The sequence below is a fragment of the Calonectris borealis genome, chromosome W (genome assembly GCF_964195595.1).
Source record: "Calonectris borealis chromosome W, bCalBor7.hap1.2, whole genome shotgun sequence".
Taxonomy (NCBI): Eukaryota; Metazoa; Chordata; class Aves; order Procellariiformes; family Procellariidae; genus Calonectris; species Calonectris borealis.
Genome location: NC_134351.1, coordinates 3,677,203 through 3,698,863, shown reverse-complemented (window position 1 = coordinate 3,698,863; position 21,661 = coordinate 3,677,203). Strand labels below are relative to the sequence as shown.

The 21,661-nt window shown below is 38.2% G+C and overlaps 1 protein-coding gene across 6 annotated transcripts in view; it reads right to left on the bottom strand.

Moving 5' to 3' along the window:
* LOC142075123 (dymeclin) overlaps positions 1 to 21,661 on the bottom strand; it is a 222,816-nt gene that overhangs the window by 174,785 nt on the left and 26,370 nt on the right. For all 6 annotated transcript variants that reach the window (XM_075136150.1, XM_075136151.1, XM_075136155.1 and 3 more), the window contains 3 exons: positions 15,286 to 15,358; positions 3,535 to 3,660; positions 1,769 to 1,911 (listed from right to left, as the gene is read on the bottom strand). In XM_075136150.1, coding sequence (XP_074992251.1) covers positions 1,769 to 1,911; positions 3,535 to 3,660; positions 15,286 to 15,358 — 342 coding nt within the window. The remainder of the gene's footprint in view (positions 1 to 1,768; positions 1,912 to 3,534; positions 3,661 to 15,285; positions 15,359 to 21,661) is intronic.

The following is a 21,661-nucleotide window of genomic DNA, read 5'->3' as shown; positions in this document are numbered from 1 at the left end:
GGAGTTGTTAAGAGAACGGTTCAAGAGGAGTGAAGGGGGTGGAAGTGTAGGAAGAGACAAGAACAGACGTAGGCTGAAACCTTAAGAGTCTGCATTAAGAAATGCAAACTCGATATAAAGAAGTAAAAAGTCAGGGGGAGATAGGATATCAGAGGAGCTACAGAGGAAGGCAGGAGTGGTGGCAATTTGAATGGACTTTACAAATCAATCAAGTAACCAGAAGAGGGAAAAAAGCTACTTTGCCTGTGGCAGCACTAAGGCAGAAAGATACTCAAGCATGACTAGCGAGATTAGAACCAAGAAGAATAAAACCATCAGGTAAGTAGAGGTATCAAAATACGCAGTGAGACCTGCTCGCCAGTCACAAGCAAAAGAACAAACCACATACTGAAAACTGCTCCGGAAAAACATTTTAAGAGCAATTTTCTCTAGCAATTGAAAAGAAGGAAGAGAATGTACCTGTTGGGACTCTTGAATAAAAACGTTGCAGGGAACAATTTAATTAATTTCTTCTCTGTTTAAATAAACTGCAAACCAAGCAACTGTTTTCTGACGCATTTACGTTACAGGCACAACGCAAACACAGCAGTGGTCTACCCTTGAGCGTGTAAACTGGAAACCAGAAAGGAGATGCGTGTTCCAGCAGCGCACTGAGCTGTGTGTAGCCTCATCTTACGCAGAAGCAGCGATGTGTTCAGGCTATGCTGCTCCAAGTTAGAGACATGCTCTTTTACTGCCTCCATGAGGAGATCCACGTGCACTGCCACAGACTGTAAAATATTCTCTGGCAGACCACTTGCGGCCTGAACTTTAATATCCCCTGGGGATGCTGCCAGTGAATGGATTTCACGAAAGAGCAAAATAAACAGTATCAGTTTTAACAGCAGCTGACTTGCGAAGTGTTATTTAGTTTATCGGGAAAAAGAAAATAACGTATACCATTACTGTTAGCAATATATTATATTTTATTCTTATTATACGGAAAAGAAAAACCTTTAGGAAGGATTTTTATATGTAATACACACACCAATAAAACACAGCTGGTGTGGGGAAGAGCGCAACCACCAACCAAAGCACACTATATAGTACAACAAACATGAGAAACCTTTTGCTTAACAAAAAATGGCATCAGGTCTTTCATATTCTTTAGGCGGTATCTCTCTATAGCAAACAGTCCACCCACGAAAGGTCAGGATCTAGTCATACTATTCAGGAAAAAACATTAGTCAACCTACTGGGAAAGGCATACACTACAATATGTTACAAAAATTCCTAGCTAGGCTACTCCCTTATATACAGAATCCTTGAGACTGGAAGGCACCTCTTGAGACCACCTAGTCCAACCTTCTGCTCAAGCAGGTCACCATATCCACTGAGTAATCATAAAGAATAAAATATGCACATAAACATTTTAACTAAGTTGAAGCATTATCAAATGGGCCACTATTTGCTTTATTATTTTTAAAAAAAAAGTATCAACAAAAGCAGAAAAATGGACTAAGTGTTACTTTTACTATGTGCTGCCCTCAGGGAAGGTATCCCTGCGGTGCCTGCAGATATAATTGCCTCCGATTCTAACACATCTTGAGATGGACCGTCCATGATTACAATCCAAGCAGGCCTGTGGACTATTTTCTATACTGAGCATGCACACTGGTATCGCTTGTTGAAAAAGCAATGGGCTACAGGTGTGTTTGTAAGAGAGGTCACATCGAAGGCAATACTTCATAAGGTTTGAAGTGTATAGTTTATAGAAAATAAGACTCACTTGCTACCCCAGATGCAATTCCGTAAAGCAGTCCTCCTCCATCTGTTTGCTGCTGAAAGACATGGGTCCCTGGAGGAGGGCTTCTTTCTTGTCTAATGAAATTATATAGTAAAGTTTTCACAAGTCTGCTGGTATATGGGAGACTGAAAAGAAAAAGAAAACAGCTTTAGTTGACTCACAACTTGCAAAATTTGGCACAACAAAGCCCAGGCAGGGTGCAAAGGCCGGTGTTTGGCATTAAACACAGACAGTTACTCTCCCAGTCTTGAGCAGACTGGAAAGGGAAAGATCGCCAAGGTCCTGCCCGTGCAAAGCTGTACTGACTTCAGCAGGGCTCTGCAGGAGCACCTTCAACAGCAGGATCATGGAAACTATTTTTTGTTTTCTTTTTTCAATACTACTTTTAAATCAATCATTTAATTTGTGGAAACTTTGTATTCTTTTACCTCAAGAGACAACTGGAAAAATATTTATGCAAGGGAAAGAAACATATTTGTTTAGTTTTCACTCCATGCTTTGGTTACATAGAACAGGTAACAATAGTATTTCTCCACTCTCCCAGTATTTTTGTCCATGTGTGTGGCTGGGGCCAATATGCAAAGACAATGAAACATCTGACCTCACATCAATGATTTTGACAAATGCACATAAAATTTGTTGGATTTAAAAGGTTACAGTATTTCCAAAACAGGGAAGGACTTCCACAGAAGCAAACAGTTGGTTCCTATTCCCATATGATTTAGAGGTGATCAGACAGGGGCCGTGTTACAACGAACTCCAGTCCCCTCTAACCAGTACCCTTCCAACTCTTCACATTGCCCTAGATTCCCAGCCACCAAATTCCCACCCCTCTCTCCAGAGGCCAGGCACCTGCTACTCCCAACTCAGATCTCTTAGACCACATACTGTCTTTTCTCCCAAACATTCCCCGTTTTGCCCCAAACCCTCACTTCCTTCAATCCAGAGACTGAAGAACCACCAAACCTCCCAAATACTGAGGCTCTGCCTCTACCCTGCTGCAGCTTCAGGCTGAAGCCTGCCCTGTGCTCCCTCTGCCCACAGCCAAGCTGAGCCTCCCTCCTTTCCCCGCATGCCGTCCCGGAGCAGTACCTCTCTCTTGTATCTACTAGAAATTTCAGAACACCAGATAATAGATACACTTCCCAAAAATCTGCCCACATGGAATTTAAAGCTGAAAGAGGATGAATGGTAGCCTGACCAAAATACGTAAAAGCCACCATGACAAAGCATTTAAACAAAACAACCGACTCGCCAGAACAAGTGCTATTACTCATACGACCGAGTTTACCACCTGCTAAGTATTTCCACTATTGCAGTTTAAAACTCAACATAGCACATATGTGCGATCTTTCGAGGGGCTGCTATTTATTTGTATCACAAAAAGGCTCATTAGCATTTCTGAGGTACACGGGCTCTCTAGACTGCAATGTTGCAGGAAAAGACCCATAGCTGAATCAAAAAAACATCCTGAAAAGTAAAAGCTGTTTTAAGTTAATGAAATTACCCTCGAAAAATGAAAATGGCTTCCAAAGTAGTTTTACTGAAGTCAGGACTGTGAGATTTAAACCTGAAACTTTCCAACAGTCTTTACAGAGGTTTGCTTTTGTGTTCTGTTTTCTTTTGAGCAGAACACATTTTCTATCAAAACATATTTCACTGTCTTTTGTTTTCAAGTACAAACAGTCTAAACAAGCGATCAGAAGCATTTGCTTTGCCATTAAGTACCACCCCAGAACACGACATACCATCGACCATGCATCAGGTATTTGTGAATGATGCTCTCTCGTAGAATTTCTTTATGGAATAATTGGCAGGACAGGAAGACGATGAGAGTTGTCACAGCTTCCAAGGAAATGCTGTATGTAATATCTCTGCAGGAAAAAAGGAACATTTATAAAGATTGATCTACTGGGCTTGTTTACAAACTGACTTCCAAGAACACTTGGTAGCTTCACCTGAGGTTATACACAGCTTAGCACAGCGAGTTTCAATTGGGAACACAAACAACAAAGTCAAAAAATCCAGAATCACTTCATACCAACAATGGGCTGTTCTTCTTAGACGTAAGCGGTTTTTTTAATATGCCAGAAGACAAGACAATGTAAAAACACTGAAGTATTGCCCAGAACATTCCAGGTGCAATTCTCAGACTACACTTCACTCTAAAAATAACAGATTATTTCAAAAGCATGTCCTTTGTCCTGCTAAACAAACTGTCATGAAACCGTCATTCTAAGTCAGGGAAACGTGCAGCTAGCCAAACACAGCTCCATCTGCCAGGAAAAGTGGATCCCTAAGAAAGGAATATAATATACAAATGCTAGTTTAAGTGTAAGAAATGCTCAGGATATCGAGATACTACATACAGTTGTTCAGTTTTAAATGGTATTTTTGAGGTAACAGCGAAGTCTGAAGTTTCAAGATATTACAGCCAATCCCAAAGAATGTGCTGTAATGATTAAATACTGACACCAGATAGTTTAGCAAAGCTCACTAAGTTCATTAGGAAAGGCTCTGCAGCAAAATGGATGAGAGATCGATCCACTATTTGGGATATCTTGTGCTTTCTGTTCCCACCTCTGCCTACAATGACCTTGTTACACATACCTTATTTTTAAAAGAGGGAGGAAAATGGCATTTGCCTCCTTAATCAATAATAAATTGCAGACTACAAGAAACCTTTTAAAACACAATGAAATGACTTGGACATGAACTAGTATCATTCTTTCTTTCAATCAAAGACCATTTTTACCTCCTCCAAAAGTAAGGAGATACTTCATTCGGTGCAACAGTACCATCCTCTAATCCATTATGAAGATTGTTTTTAAGTACTTTTAATGTTTCCCCCACTGATACTACTTAATTTCCACGGTATGCTTCACAATCCAATATCATTAAGTTACAACAGGTGTCCAGCATCAATTATCAAGGTTTTTTGACCTGGAACCTACTGGAAATTCAAAATCTATTTATACTTCTCAAATGCAAAGGTTTTATAGTATCTCTATTTAAAATTAAGAAAAAAAAAAAAAAACAAAAAACACAGCATCAGTGTGTATTTAAGCACTGATGCTAAGTTTTTCTTTGTTACAATGTCACCTTCCAAAAATCTTATTCTTAACAGTTAAAACAAGTATAAACATAAAACTAAATGCTCTTTCAAATAATGATGACTTGAAAACTACAGTGCAATCTCTCTTGAAACAAAATAAATAAACCACAGAAAAGACTGGCAGGAGTAAAACTCTTCATTAGTCTCAGGACCAGACCTGGTGTGGTCCTTACCAAAATGAAGAGGATTTCTTTCAGAAGAAATCAGTCTGATTTTTAGCACACTCAGTTACTTCAATATTCTCAAGGGTGCTGCTAGAAATGCTGTAAGTAACATGCATTACTGCAAAACACGAGGAAGAAGAGTTTCGTGCATCATGGTGTGTAGACAGCTTAAGTTAAGCTCTTCTGCAGTAGCTCTAGGCCAGTTTCTGAGCAAAGAGTGCGCTAGTTATTTGCTCAAAGTGAAGAGCAAACTGGAATCACAATTTCCTGGATCGCAGTCCACACAACCGCACTACCTCCGATACAAAAATGTTTTTGCAAGTGAAGGTTATGCAAACTCACTGCTTTTTTTTTTCCCTCTCGCATGATTTAAGTATTTGAATGCATAACATTTTAAGTTATACGTCGGGAAGAGATGTACTGCTTAAATAACATTCTTCCTTAAAATCATCACGTACATTTTAATTACTTTTAGTTTTTGTGAGCCACCTGACTTTTTGCCCACTACTGAGGAAGTTGGCCCGTGTAAATGCTGATAATTAGATCAGGCCAGAGGTTACGCTGTGATTTGGTTCCACTGCAAATTCATCTAAGCCAGAAGCAAGGCTGAGCTAGGAACCGCTCCCACCCCCTCTCCAAAACCGTGATGCTTTGCCATCCACTACCCACATCCATCCCAAGCAAAGAGAGAAGACCTATATGTACTGATTATTAGAAGTTTAGCGCCAGCAAAAAAATTAAGAAATGTTTTTCTATCAAAATAAAAACAACAGCTTGGAAAAAATACTTCGTAGCTGTAGAAAAAAAAAAATTCAGCAGCTTATCATTACCAAGGTTAAGAATTCGAGAATAATGTCTCCAGCCCTGAGTTGATGAATGAAGAGGCTGACTTTGTGACATGCTGCAACATCCAAAACAGCTGGGTCACTTTGCTGAGGGGAAATAAATTTCAGAGTCTAGTATATTTTTTCTCCATCTCAATCATTCATTTATTTATTTTTCTGACAAACCATGCAAGGGGAATAGCAAATCTGAGGAGACATTACAAAATTCTTTTCTATTTTTACAAGATTCAGTGTAAAGAAATAAACAAAGAGGTTACTGTAATGTATTAAGTAATTTTTTTTTTTTTGGGGGGGGGGGGGGGCGGAATCTGCTTTCAATACCCTTATATAACTCTGAAAGAAAAAAAAATAGAAAGAAAGCTTAATTCATGCAGCTCCAGTTAGTGAGTTATTCTCATTTTCTTTCTATTTGAAACCCAGTTAGGGCACATGTAACTGCAGAAACATTCCACTCAACCTGTAGAATCTGTTCAGATTAAATCTGCTCTGACATAAACACAACCAGAGTCCTGATATCTGGACCAACCCCTCAGCTACAGTCACCCTTAATTTATCAGCACAAGGATAAAGCTTCAGAGCAAAATTATTTTCCCCACCAAGGGTCAAACGTACAGTTTTCTGAAACTCAAGCATTTCTAAAGGGTCACAAGAACTACCAGGAACCTCTTTTAACTTCAAAGAAAATACTGTTTATTTATATTGAGAGACTATAGAATAGGGGGTTTTGTTTTTGAATTTTTTTTTTTTTTATTCAAAGCTATCGGTCATATAGAATGACTTTACATGGAATTTATGCTGATCTCCAACTTCCTCTGAAAACTGTTTGCTTGCAGATAAAGAGGAAACTAGAAATAATGAACTCATGTATCAATTACGTGTCAAAATTTTTTAGCTATTTATTTCAGAAAACCAGAACAACTGCATGATGTTTTGAGTTTCTGTGGGGTTTTTTTTCCTTCTCAAGTACCTTATAAAGCAGAATAAAAAAATCCACAGAACTGACATGTCCCAAGGAAATGGGCTTCATAGAGCAATGTACCAAAGCATTATGTCTTTTTTTTTTTCTCCCTCTGGATTTTCTCATTTGGAGATTTCAATAGTTATTCTCACTTAATGTTTTCCTCTTTTTCTCTCTCTCTCCTTTCCACTGGAGGATATACTCCCATATCAGGTAGACAAGCTCACAGATATTATTCTTTTTTCCCTCTTAAGACGTACTTCTTTCATGAGGGAACAATCTGGCATAGACTGAACTCTAGAAATCATGGCAATCATTTCTCTCCTGCATTTGGGTTCTTTCCTTATGACAAGTAGCTGTCCTCCCTGGTATCAGATTTCTTACACAGTGACACAAAGCAAGCGCCTGTTTCTTTCACGAGGTGGAATAGGTCCAGGTTCTTGCATGTGACACCCAAGTTAAAACTGACTTCTGGCAACAAACTTTATATATACACATTTAATCTCTAAAGCAAAGACCTATCACATGTATCTGTGTTTATCTTAAATTATGAATTCTTCAGAGAATGATGACTTGAGCTCCAAAACGCAAGATTCCTAGATGTTAGCATAACATAAATATGTGCATGTACTTAACGCGTTTTAGTATCTACATTTCAACCAGAAACAGTTGATATGTCAATGGATGCCTTCCAAACCAATGATACCAGATCATTTCAACGAATGCTTTTAAATTAAACAACCACGTACAATTTCTATTATAGTAATCTCTAGACAACAACTCATTAAAATCAAATGACAAAAATTCTAGTAAGTCGGCGACACTTTCCATCTTAATCCCTTTTGTCAGGCAGATAGTAGAGATCCTGGGCTCCTCTCTGAGAGATCCATGGCCCTGGGAGTACTGCTTTAAAGCAGCACTGCATTTAGACTTAAAAGAAGTACTGCTTTAAAAGAAATTGGTAGAGTAACTAATTCTTCCAGGATACAAACTTCTCTTCTGGTCTTCCATCAAGAACATACATTTTTATTGATTTATTTTATTTATTAATTGTGGTGGCAGACTTGTAAATTCCATCAGAGCTATCAACCTTCAGGCGTTTGGGGCCGGAGAACCGCACCAGACCATCTATCTGCATATCACACCCACGCAAGGTTTTGTCTGCTTGAACTGGACCAAGATTTCACCTTGCCCTTTTACAGACACTTATTTCAAATGTATCACAATACTGATACCTGACTTAAAAAGTTCCAAATGCCTGAAAAAGACGTCTATGGTCAAACCAGTAACCTTTAACAAAAATAAAAGGTTTCTTTATGGTAGAAACAGAAAAAGAGCACACAGAAGCAGCCAGTTAAGGCAACCTGCCTGAGCAATAACTCTTCCAACTGCAATAGCTTGAATGCTTGCCATTACTTGCTAGCACCCACAGACAAGTACTCACGCTAAGCGGTACCCACATGATGCCACACCATGACACACCACTAGGTTTCAAAGTGGATTTCTTCTGAGCTACAAAGAAAACGCTGGAGTCTGAAGCAGACCAAAATGTGAAGATCATAATAGCAAGGTCATCTGTCAATCATAGCCTGTGGGGAAAATACAAAAACCAAAATACTCTTGTCTACTCCTGCAGACTTAAGTAAAAGCAATAGGAGCAGTTTGCAGGGGTCTGATGCTACCAGCAGCTTATGTATCTAAGGTGGTAAGGGGAGTGGTGTTAGTGTAACTGCTGTTTCCAAACGATGCAACTGCCTCCCACAGAACAAGAACTATGGGCCTGTTAAAACCTCAGCTTATCTGCTTTTTCCATTCAAAACCACGTGGATGACCTTCTATCAGCATCATCTACCAAGAACTTCAACAATCTACCTATGTGTCACCATCCTGCTGCTGCTGGCTTCTCTCCAACGCCAAGCACCGCTCACAACTGCTTTCTGTGCTCACCACATCATTCAGCTTTGCTCCCTGCCTGCAAGAGAGAGGTCTGTGAAAGAGGAACCAAGGCGAAGCATAGAGGCAATATATAGGAAAATCTCAGCTGGGAACTCCTATTACCACTCTGAAGGCACATGCTGTTGTAAACACTTTAATTACTCAATGAAATGCAGCTATTTCTATACTTTAGCACACAGAGGCTGAGAGCTCATAAATGATTTCACACCTACAGAGCAAACAGCCTGAACAGTCAGAAACAAAACTCTTAATTTCAACTCACACCACCAGACCAAGCCCCCTCCCTGTTTAAATATTTTCCTGAACTTTCACCCAGCCAGAGCTGTCTACTCCGAGTATTAAAAGGTTAAAAGGTAACTCATTTTCTAATTTAGGACAGTTGCCAAAAGGGCTGATTCATACAAAAACTCTCAAATCATACAGGAACCAGGTTTCATTTCCCTGCTTCCTGAGGGCCCACCAGAAAGGTGAAAGAGGAGTCACCACAGAGAACAGGATCAGTTTTGAAAACTGAAAAGCAAGTAGAATATCTGGTTATCGGTCTCAGGATACAAGTACAACAACTCAAAGTGAACATAATCTTTCCTCTTGGAATCACTCCTAATTTTACACCCACCGATGGCAAATACGCACCGTGGCAGCCGATAATGCACTACGCTCATTACAGCTGACTCCAAACATTTGGGAGATGTCCCAAAGGGGCACTCAAGAAACACCAACTGGAAGCAGAGAGCATCTCTGACATTTCCTACTGCATCTCCCAAGCATTCTTGACTGGGAGACAGAATGAGAGTGAGAAAACAACCAAAGACGGAAATACTCTAAAGTGAGTATCTGAAGGATTAAAATGACAGTTGGATTCAAGACCCTTTAATCGCAGACCTGTTCCTAAACCATCTGAGACTATGTGGCTATGTACATTTTCATCTCACTGGCATTCAGTTCCTCCCTCTACAGTTTAAAAATATTAGAAAAAGTCTAGGACTTCTAAATGTTGCACACAGAATCTATGTTCTTCTGCGTTCACCTTTCATATCAACAAGTCTTGTTAGCAATATCCACTAAATCTAAGTGAAAGACCTTACCTTTCGAACAACAGAACGCGAGAGCAGTCCGAATACCTGTAAAAATGGACAGCTCAAATGACTGGGCCTGTGTAGCTTTCAACCCCCAGGGAAGAGGTGGCCAGAGAGAAGATAATCCAGGTGCTCAAAAAGCTACTGTAGACCATTGCAGAGGTCTGGACAGAGCCAGACCACAGGAATCACGTCCTGTGTTCCAGTCGTGCAGCCTGCGTGAAAGGCAGACCTGCTCCACAGTCTTTCTGCAACACCACTTCACAAATGTGCTGGTTTCAAGGCAGAGCCATCTTGATGTAGTGACAACAATAACCTCTTTGGGTCTCATGCTTGTCTAGGCAATGGAGAAAAACGGCTTATGCCTGTCAACCTGGTCGCTGTCACTGATTTGAAACAGTTGGCAAACTCTTACGGTGCCAAAAAGATATGCTTGACTTCAGCGTCTAGCTGTCTTTGCTGCCCAGACCAGAGACCAAACCCAAATACTAGCAAGCGGGTGTTTTTCAAGATGCATCCAGTATTTTTTGCGAAGACAGCACTGAAAACCATAACAGAGAAAGCAGGTTATTAGGAGCTTGAATATACAGCCTGATGTATGATAAACAGGACAGACCTCTGATACTGTGCTCTGCAATTAGAAAGTTTGTTACAAGTTGAATGTAAGTTAAGGCTAGCCTAGCGAAAACACTGATCTAAGTCTAATATAAAAATAAATTAGAACAGAATTAGAACAGAAAGAAGAGTATGTGACACAGATAAAGATTCTTCTGCTTAGGATCTTTAGACACTTCAGAGGCCACACATCAGAAAAGAGAAAAGGATATAAAAGTGATGAAGAAAATCTTCTAAACAATAAATATTTTTTATTTGCTGCACCACCACAACGTGCAGCAGTAAATAAAACTCCCTTTATACTCACTAGATCCCTCCTACACAGAGCACAATAGTCTTAAACTTTGAGGATCTTCAAACTGAAGCAATACAAACCTCTTTCAGTTTGGCTATTTCTGCTAGCTTCAACCTAAGTTTTAGAGATGAAAGTTTCCCTTTGATGATTAGACAAAGTTGCCAACAATGCTGAAGTCAAATAGCTCTTCAAATACTGTAGCTACAACAATCTTGATAAAAATTCCTTCAACAGTCCTTTTTAAAAAAGCACTATTCTGACCTATTGTTTTGAAAGTAACAAAAAAATTAAAATATGACACTCCTGAAACAGGAGAGAAAACAGTTCTTAACTTCTTCACTGGTCACAATTAGCAAGGAAAAAAAAAGCCTAAACATTTCTCATCATCTGTACATGGCATCGTTCCTACACTGCAATGATTCCATAGAGCTTTATAATCATTGTATCGCCCTTCTTCCTCCTACATTCGACTTTTAAGCCCACAGGAAATGTAGCGAGCATACTTAAATGAGTCAAAACACTGTTAACAATTAAATTTGGAAGTAACTAAGATTGCAACCTGAAACAATTTTAACTATAGAAAAGAATGGAACAGCATAGAAATATCAACTAACTTCTACTGGCACCACAGGGTGCTACTTAACAGTGATGTAACTAGATCACAGTATTTCATTTTTCCTCCATATGCATTTATAGTCTTTAATGAAGTGAAAATGTACTGATAACAACCAGATGTTCAGTTATGTATACTAGCTCTTAACAAGCTGCTGAAAGAAGCCTTCATAATTTAAAGCTTTGGGAGCTCTATCTTGCAACAAAATGTTAGCAAGAGTTTCTACATAAAAGTCATACAATTAAATATTGAAGTTGCATCCTTTTGCTGACTATGCCGTTTTAATCATTAATGTACACTCTTGAGTGCTAACATTAACAAAACCAAAGAAAAAGCAGAGTATCCATAACATACCCAAAGGAGCCATAAATCAAACATCAACATACTGCTACACAAATGTTATAAGGGACTGCATTAAGTCTAATTCTTGAAAAGCAATAATGCCGTAGTTTCTATAAAATGTCTTAAAATTAAATGTGAAACCTTTTTCCTTGGCATTTTGTACAATGCAGCAGAGCCTGTTTTTCAGAAGGGTAATTCAAGATCTTTTTAATAACTCTCAGATACAGAGCCACAATGCTGCAGAGTCCCATGGTCCTCACTACAACCTGTTTTAGCTATGCTGAGTGTTAACTGCCTTAAAGCACATTTGCCTTTCCCAATACAAACTAACTTTGAGAAATAGTTTCTTAAATTCATCGTAGGCAATTCTGAGACACTTCTAGATATGCTTTGCTGTACATCTCTGCAGCCTTTCCCAACAAAAATCAACACATCTTGGTTCTTCAGTTATATTTCATAGTAAGGGATACGGAGAGGTGGGTTACAGACTTACCATTTGTCATCTTCCCCATCTCACACTTTCCTTATGAATTTTGAGCTAGACTGCCCACCTGCATCTTCCAAGTATGTCTGTAGGTTATTCTGTAGGCAGACACGAGCTCATTCTGCCAAGGCTTCTAGTACAGCAAGTTCAGAGGTGAGCAAGCTCTGCCCACGCTCAGGAAAGACTCGAGCCTTGAGCTCATGAACTCGGGGCCCGTGCCGAGCCCAAAGTCTTAGGCTTGCTGTTGGTCAGTCTGGAACATGGGTTAAGATTATGTAGCTGCCTGCAAAATACCACACACAGGTATCCTAAGCTCTCCTCCCAACAGTACCTGTCGTCTTACATATACATCTTCACTACATGATACTCAAGTGTGAAGATTAAGATCTTTCTATGTTATAATGACAAATTTCTCACTACTCCGTAACAGAATCTACACAGCTTCATCCAGCAATGCTCTCCACTCTTCAGTAACACATTTGCAAAAAAACCATTAAGACAGCACATCTGAAATTATATAGAGGGGAAAAAATTATAGTACCTCTGAAGTGCACTGCTTTCACCAAAAAGCACTGACATGACATTTAAACAACTTCAAAAGCAAAGAGTGCGGGACTGTTGCACAGGTACCTCTGCTCCTGCATTCTGGACACAGAGATGGTCTTCCATGCTTTAAAAATAATCTTAGTATTTCAGTGAAGGAGGAAAAAAAAGCAGATTAAACTGGGGTGTAGAGAAGCAATATATTTAGACAGCAGCTGCCAGCTGTATCCACTTCTTCATGAGACTGCATCTACAGAACCCAAGGGACACACTAACTGTGACAATCCTGTTAAGGCTATTGAATGCTCCTCGCAGAAACTTTGCTATTCTGAATGACGCTTCAAAGACACGGAGATTTTAATGGCCTGTCACAACAAAAATTCATCTCTAATAGCAGCTTTACAGACAGACGTTCTGTTAGCAGTGCCACTGTAAGCTGTCAGAGCTGCTTATCTTCTAGCAAGTGATCCTATGTCCTGCAACAGAAATCATTCGAAGTTTGAATATTTCTTGTATTCCACTCAGACAATCTACTCCTTCCCAAAATTCACATATTAGGCTTGTAATTTTCTTACTTTATTCCCGCTAAAGACAGAAATTAACTACTCCCTTGATACAAAGTAGGGAAAGAATTTATAGCGTAAATCTGATCAGGGAGAGGGAGGGAAGTAAAAAGTAAATTCACTACTAAAATAATCCTGATCACTCTCCTGAAAAAAATTAGTATTACAGTAAGCAAAAATGTCTCAGCCTTATAAAACCTTTAAGAAGAACAGACTTGGATTGTGTATTAGAGAAAGCAAGTTTTTCCCCTATCTCCTTTCCCCTACCCTTCTTCCCCTTCAATGATATGGAGATAAAATCATTAGATAAAGCATTATCACATTGTTCAACATATTATATTGGTAAACAAAATAATACACACTTTTGTAAGCGTTAGTATCTTATTAACAATTCGGTAGCATGCTACTGCAGGAAAAATTTAGCTAAGAAAACTTATTTGACAAAAAAAAACCCAAAAACCTTCCACGTCTCTCTTACGAAAAGTGAGTATGTTTTCGATACAGCTGAACATTAAAGATTATAGACAGGCTTTATAACTACTTCTTTTTTAATAAGCCATTATTATCACTATATTATATAGTAAACTAAGTGCTTTCAACAGCTACTTCCACTCCCAGCAACCACATTCACACCGAAACAGAGATGCTGACAGGTTCAGTTTTTGAAAAGGGTTAAGAACAATCATGCCTGTAAAACTTTTTCTGCCAGAAAGACAGAATAAATGATATTGGCCTCCACACACACATTGGGTCTTCCAAGAAAGAAAAATAAAACCCTGCAGGATTTATGAACTTGCCCATATATCGCAGTCCTTTCACCCCTTTGTACTTCCTCTAATCTGCTCCAAACAAAAAGTGTATCTGTTCCAGGAAGTCCTGACAAGCTTTGCAGAATGACACTCTAAATCATATCACTAATTCATTACACACTACCTACCCAAACCCTCATGTAACGTTGACAGAGTTGTATTTAATGAGAGCAATGTTTCAAAAACTATTGCATCTTTGTCAGCTTTCCAACCAAAAGAACAATCCGAAGTACAAAACCTAAATCATCAGCAGAGCTATATATAATAGATATTAGATAATCTGAAACTCTTTCAAAGTTGTGATGCTTTAATCGGGGCACTACGTTTTAGGCACAGACTACAATGCAATTTAACACAAGAGGTACTACACTATCTTTGGTAAAGTTTATCTTGGGAAAAAAGAAGTTAAAACTTATCAGGACAGGTGTGGAAAAACATTTTTCTTTCCAAAGAACAAAGTTAGTTCTCCTTCATATAATACTGAAGTATACTTCGTGACACATATCCCAATGAGATGTGGAATCAACGTATCTCAAATACAGCAGATGCATGAAAAAAGCCATGTAAACAAATTCAGAGATCTACAGAAACATTCCACTTAATCATTCCTCTTCTCTCTTCTTCAGACATTAATTCACTGGTATTTCAGAAATTAGTATAAATAAGTCATATGACTTAATGCACATGCAGTTCAAAAACCCACACAACTGCAGAAGAGCTTTTGTTTGCGCCTTGCTGCATCCCCCCGAGATGAAGTGACACCTCCAATGTACCTTTCCCTGTACAATTAGCACAACCATTTCTAGCCAAAAGTTAGCAGTAACTAACTGTGTAGTGACAGAGGTACCTGAAACAAATGTCAAAGCTCCTACAAAATAAAACAAGATAACTTCTGTTGATGGTTTGGACTGGGTGCGAGATGCTGATCATGTACTTCTTGCAACAGAATATTCAGGGCTGGTGCTGGCAGCAGGTTATCATTATCAGTACTGCACCATCACACAGAGCATTCAAATATGAGTATTTACACTTATAACCCCATCACTCTAAGTTTTATATTCTCTCAAATGCTCAGTTTATACAAGGAGGCTAAAAAAAAAGAAAGAAAAAAGCCAACTTACAAGAGGGGTATTTCAACAATGAGTTGGATGAGGCAACACAGCAACTCTTCTATGAGGTCTTCACACTCTGTTCCTGAAAAGAAGCACACCAAAGGTTTTCTGGATTTTCAAACACCAAAAGAAAGCATAGATTTCAACACATAGATCCAGACAATCAATATTTTAATTAAGAAACAAACACTAGAAGAGAAATTCTACCTATTTAAGAAGATAGCATTATTTCCTGCAATAGAAGGCACTTGGGATTATCACCAGAGAAAATGGCGATGCTAAGCCTTTTATATATAAAACAAATAACTAATAACAATTGGATAAATCAAATGAGATGTTGATATTGTAGGAATATGCTAATATTAAGCACATCAAGCCTTACTTTACTACTTACCTAAGTTCATACTAAATAGTATTATTACTAACAGTTGATCACTAGTGACTTCTCACTGGTCCACAGTTCAAGTCTCCTGTCAAAATTCCCTGTGCTCTGCATATTTCTTCACCTCTTTTTTTAATCCCAAGTGAAGAAAAAGCAGAGACAGACAGAAAACACAGATTCAGTTGTCTAATGTACACTGAACAATATTCTAAATTGTGATACGTCAAATGAGTGCAGCCTACAGCACACATCACTGCTGCTCTTAAGCAATTAAATCTACATGCTATTTCTTCATGAATACACATTTATTTCTCGAAGAGGTTTTACACATTTCAATGACAAGTAAGAATTCATGAATTTTCAAAGTGAGCAGTAATTATTCTCTACTCATACACAATGTGACAAAATGCATGGGATGATTAAAAATTATTTTTAAAATGCAACTACTCTAAGCAATAAAACTGGTGGTGTTTTATGTTAGCACTGCAATTTTTAAAAGCAACTGTAACAAAAGACTTGCAAGACTTACTGAGGAAAAAGCTCATTAAATCATTTGAAGTTGTTGTATAATACTAACAAAAATAGAAGATAAATCTCTTGGCTCATTAGGATTTGTTCTGCTTTCAAAATAAAATTATAAAGAGAAACCTACAACACAAAGAAATGTAGGGGTTTTTAGGGCTGAATGGCCCAAGAGCAGGCATAGTTTTTCCCTCTACGTTACCCGATAGGCATTACAGCACCGCAGCACAATGATTACCCAAATGCTTGTTTATTTTGTATTTTCAAATAAATACGTCTTGCAATAAACACATTATAGCCAAGTTATGGCAGTGTTACTCTGTTTAACCCAAGTTTGTTCTTAAATCCAGAACTCAATTTTAAGAAGCACACCAGAGGGAATATTCACAATAAAGCAAAATTATTTCTTTCCACAATTGGTTTATTAAAAACACATTAAAAATTGTCACCTAGTGAACTGCACGTTCTAAAGGAAATCAGTTTTTTATCACGGAAACGTGGTTTCCTTTATATAGAATCCCCCATGAGTAACACAATGTAGCTCCTGTTAGTAAAAACGGAGAACTGCTACAAGTATTTAACCTTAGACAAAACCCACCGCCAATAATAAAGCCCAGATAATGTATTCTAAAGTAACTTGAACGTGACAGTTTCCTAAGGTTTTTTTAATCTAGGAAATGCTTACAGAGCAAGACTGCTATTAGTTCCCAAAAGGTACCTAATTTTTCCTCTTGACAACTGAGGAAAGGGAGGAGAAGAGAGGAAAAAGGATGAAAAAAAGTAGAGTGAGTGCATTTTAAGAATATCGTTTCTTCCACCATGTTATATACACAACTCATTTGAAGAGAGAATAATGTTATTTGACTATGAAAGAGGGCTCTTCCTCCATACTATATTCAAAATAAAGCAAGAAAATATCAGGTTAGCATAATCACGTAGAATGGAAGATGTTAGTCTTTCCTGCTCTGTTCTCAAACTATTTTTCTTTTTTTTAAAAAAAGGTTAATTGCTGTAATCAATGCCATTCAGCTACAATAATTAATGTATCCTTTTCCCCATTGGGACACATGCATTCTTGTTTAATTCTTGTCTTGCCAAGACAATGAGGCGGATGCATGCCAAATCTATAACGTGAGAGAGAGCTATAAACATGGAACACTATGTGTTTTCATAAACAATGTCTTTTTCAATAGCAGGATAAAGACAACACACACAATACTCATTCACATTACTAGATCACATTCTTGGATCAAAGACACATGTTAAGCCTTTGGGAAAATAAGTAAAGGGTGAATCTGGCCAGATAAGATTAGAGCAGACTTGCAGAGAGAGGAATCATAGATGCATCTTCGAAACTCCGTAACTGCAAACACACGGTTTTTAAAGTGTCCAGTTATGCTGAAGCACCATTTTTCATCAGCTATATTTAAGTCCTCGAACATGTGGACTACTTGCATTGTGGGTTTTTTGGCTTTTTGGTGGGGTTTGGTTGGTTGGGTTTTTTGTTGTAGGTTTTTTTTTTTTAAATATAAAAAAAAAAAATACTTTGTATTTAACTTTTTCAAAGCTACAGACACTGGATTAGCAGACACTACACAGGCAAAATGGCTTATCCAGAGGAAAGTATACATGCCAGGAGATTCCACTTCTAGTAAAATCAGCCCAGCTCCATCCTTGGCCGTGATACAGGGCCTAACACAGACAGTAAAACAATCTTTCTTCTCAAGAACCTAACTACTATGTTGTCACAACCTGATGTGAGCTGATGTAGCAGCGGGATGTACCTAATGTTAATAAAATATTCAGGAGTAGCAAGGTATAGACTCATCTTAGATGCTACTTGTTTTTCTGCCCTGTTGCTCCTACAGGTAGGATAGAACCTGGACATCAGCAATGACATAATTCGCCACTTGTAAAACAGTGCCTCATTCATTCAATTCATTACACAACCAGCAGACTGAAAGCTTCTTTCAGTTTTGTGGTTTGATCTTCAGCACTGAGGACTCTCAAAAGCTCCCAAATTTCCCTTAAGAGTGTTAAACAATGAGTACATAAACTAATTGCCACCCCTCATTTTCTTCATGTGATAGCTGAACACTCATGAAATCATTTAAGGATTGCAGTAAACGTATTGTTATTTACTGCCACCTCTATGTCCTCTTATCTGCTAAAATACACCAAATAAGGTTCCTAGGAGTCTTGTGATGAAAACTTCTCTACAGAGAATGAATAAACTTTCCTACTACAGGTCAGGGAAGAGGTTGGATGAATTGACGTTTGACTTAGAATACAATACACAGCATATGCTCTCTTACACCCCTGAATCACAGTACAGTTAAAGAGCACACACAGAAGTTATGGGATACAGACAGTGGAAGCCTCACCGAAAGATGAATGATTTGTGTTAGCAAGACTAACTCCAGCTTCAGATCAGCATATGCTGAGTTCAGCTTAGAATTTACTAGTATCAGGATTTTTTAGCTGAATCTTAAAGAATATGGTTCAAGTCTCTATAAGGATTTTCCTACAATCAGAATTGTGCAATATCCTCCAAAGTTGTATGCAAATTCCCAATTATGGATGAAGAGACAAAGGTTGCACTTCCTGGGCTAAAGAACCATCTGAAAACTGCCAAAAGGAACAATCTCCTATTAATGGACTATTCTGAAGGAAATCAATAAGCAGTGCTGTAGCAAGGACTCGATCTTCTCCAATTTGTTCATTACAACTTTATAATGGTAGGCTACAACATATCCATGCACTCAAACTTTTTACAAAATGAAAAACCTCAATAATCACATTTTATGACACAAAGCACACTTGCACAGCTTTTGTGCAACTGAGCACAAGCATATGAATTGCAAAATCTGGGAGAAGAATTCTTCCAGATAAGACAGGTATCAAAAATGCTAACTGAACAATAGTGGCTCTCTAGTCATATATAGCCTATCAAAATACAAGATATATTGCTGAGTAGCCAATGACAAGGATATTTTCCATACATCATTACTATAATATACTATACATTTCTGCCTGACATACTGAATATCGCACAGCAGGTGCTGATGCTCTGACCGACTGCAGCGTGAGCAGCCTGACGTGCTGACACTGCAGTTACACACTGAGTTCCCAGGTGCTATATTTAAACTCAGAGAACATGGTACTAGGATATATTCTCAGAAAAGAAGGGGGGAAAAAAAAAGCGATGCTCATAGTTTAAACAGGGAAACAACCACCACACAGTGATTTCCAAAGGAGTTTTAAGATGATCCTGAAAAGAACGGTTACCTTTTCTCAGAAGGCTGTGAGATTGAACACAGCATACAAAAACGGATCATAGGAGAGAGAAGTTGTTTTTGTTGTTGGCTGGTTGTACTGTTCTTTCCAATAACTACTCACCAGCCATTAAGAAAATAAGCACACAGTACTTCAAAATTCAGACACTGTATTAAAGCTTTTATCTATATGCACATTTCATTTACATTATATAATTAATAATAATGTATTGTATAAGGTTTGTTTTATCATGTTTGCAATTAGAAAATAGTAAAATAATATCCATCTCTGGGAAATGAGAAGGCAGCAAGGACAACTAAGGAGAACTTACATTTTTAAAAAGTATGCTCACCAAAGACAGTGTTAAGTATGTACAACTTTAGTAAAAGTAGTAATGAATTTGTGTAAACAATAACAAGGTATGCTCTAGTTTCCAAATAATAAAAAAAAAATGCAAGAAAGCTACACTTGACTTAATTATGAAAATACAAACAAAAAACATTTCATCTTTTTCTGCTCACTTTAATAGGCCTTAACAGAACAGCATTTTATTACACTCCATTAACGATACTTCACTTTTCCTATAGCTAAGTATAAAAGCTACAGGAAGGCATTCACTTTATTACCATATTCTATATGTATTTTAAAAATCTGATGTGAAGATGGCAAAAAATGATGGCTATGTAAACACAGCACGTTATGAACCTCAACAGCTTCAAGAAGGTCACAAGGACCATCTCCAACTGGAAAACCAAGTCAAAAGCAGCAGCGGACTCGAGCCACGGCTGAGTGGGGAGAGCCGAGGAGGAGCTTGTTTCCTGCCTCCATCTCCAGCTCTCGCCAGCAGACCACACACAATTACCTTCCTAATCAAGAACATCCAGCAAACAATCTGCTCAAAGATAATTGCTAAGTACATTTGCCATCAATATGCACAAAATTATCGCTAATAAATGTCACTGTGAATTACAGTCAAGTGCTACTAGACATGGTATAAACACGGATCTACCCCAGTGACAAGAATCACTTTTCATACCATGCTGCGAGGAACTCCCAGTGTCAGGAATAAAGATCCTGGGGGTTCAAGCTAACAAAACGTCTCAGCTTTTCCATCCGTTCTACTGTGCTACACTCGACCACTGAAGCAAGAGATGGGCAATTTTTTTAAAGCAAATATAAACCCATAGGCAGGCTGCAATGATAGCTTATTATAAGCAGGTGTTACTTTGTAATGCATCGGTTAGCTGACTTAATTCTTAGAGATTACTCATCACAGTTTAAATACATTAAACCATTTCAACATGTAGCACAATCTTTTGGCACCAGAAGTCTGATTTCCCCACAGCGACGGCAGGCGCCAAGGAGTTAAACAGATTTTAGTGAACAGTTTTCACTATTCAATGAGCAAGCAGCTATTAGGTATTCTCAACGCGTGTCCTTGCTGGACTGATTGTTGAGAAAAATCCATATTCAGATACTTTTGGTTGTTCTTCCACAATCCACTCGCACTGTATTAGCATTCTGATACCAGTCCTTTTTGCCAGACCATTTTTGGCTTTATGCAATAAACAACATGCAATTACAAACTCAACATTATCTTTACAACAAAGCAAAGGAAATCAAGGCTCCTGTCCTGGCATTATCCACCATGTGTTCTGTAAGAGCATCTTGACACGGTGCTACACAAAGATTTGTGGCAGACAGTGTTATGACCTTCTTTTTGCTGTAATCAAACTGATTTTGAACACATTCACATCATTCACATTCAAAAAGAAGGACCAGACAGCAGAAAGAGAAAGCAGAAAGACTATTTGAGCATCTTCCCCACTATCTTTCATCTTGTATAATACATGCTCCATTTCCTGGAGATGCACTTATTTTTGAACATTCTGCCTAAATTCTTTGACTTTTCCTGCACTCTTGTATAAACTACTGCCCACTAATTAAATTTTAGCAGTTGCCTTTTCAATGGATCAGTTGTTACCACAGTACTGTTATCTTCCCTCACTAGATTCCTAAAAATTGCATTAATTCCACTCCCTGGCTGCTGCTGGTTTATGAACCATATGTGAAAAGAAACACTAAATAATTGCGACATCACCATTCCTTCAGTAGTATGTGGTCAGCTTCACTCCAACTCTATTCTGTTCTTCTGAAGAGGACCGTTACCACCTTTCCAACTGTATGAAAATGACTAAAGCTAAG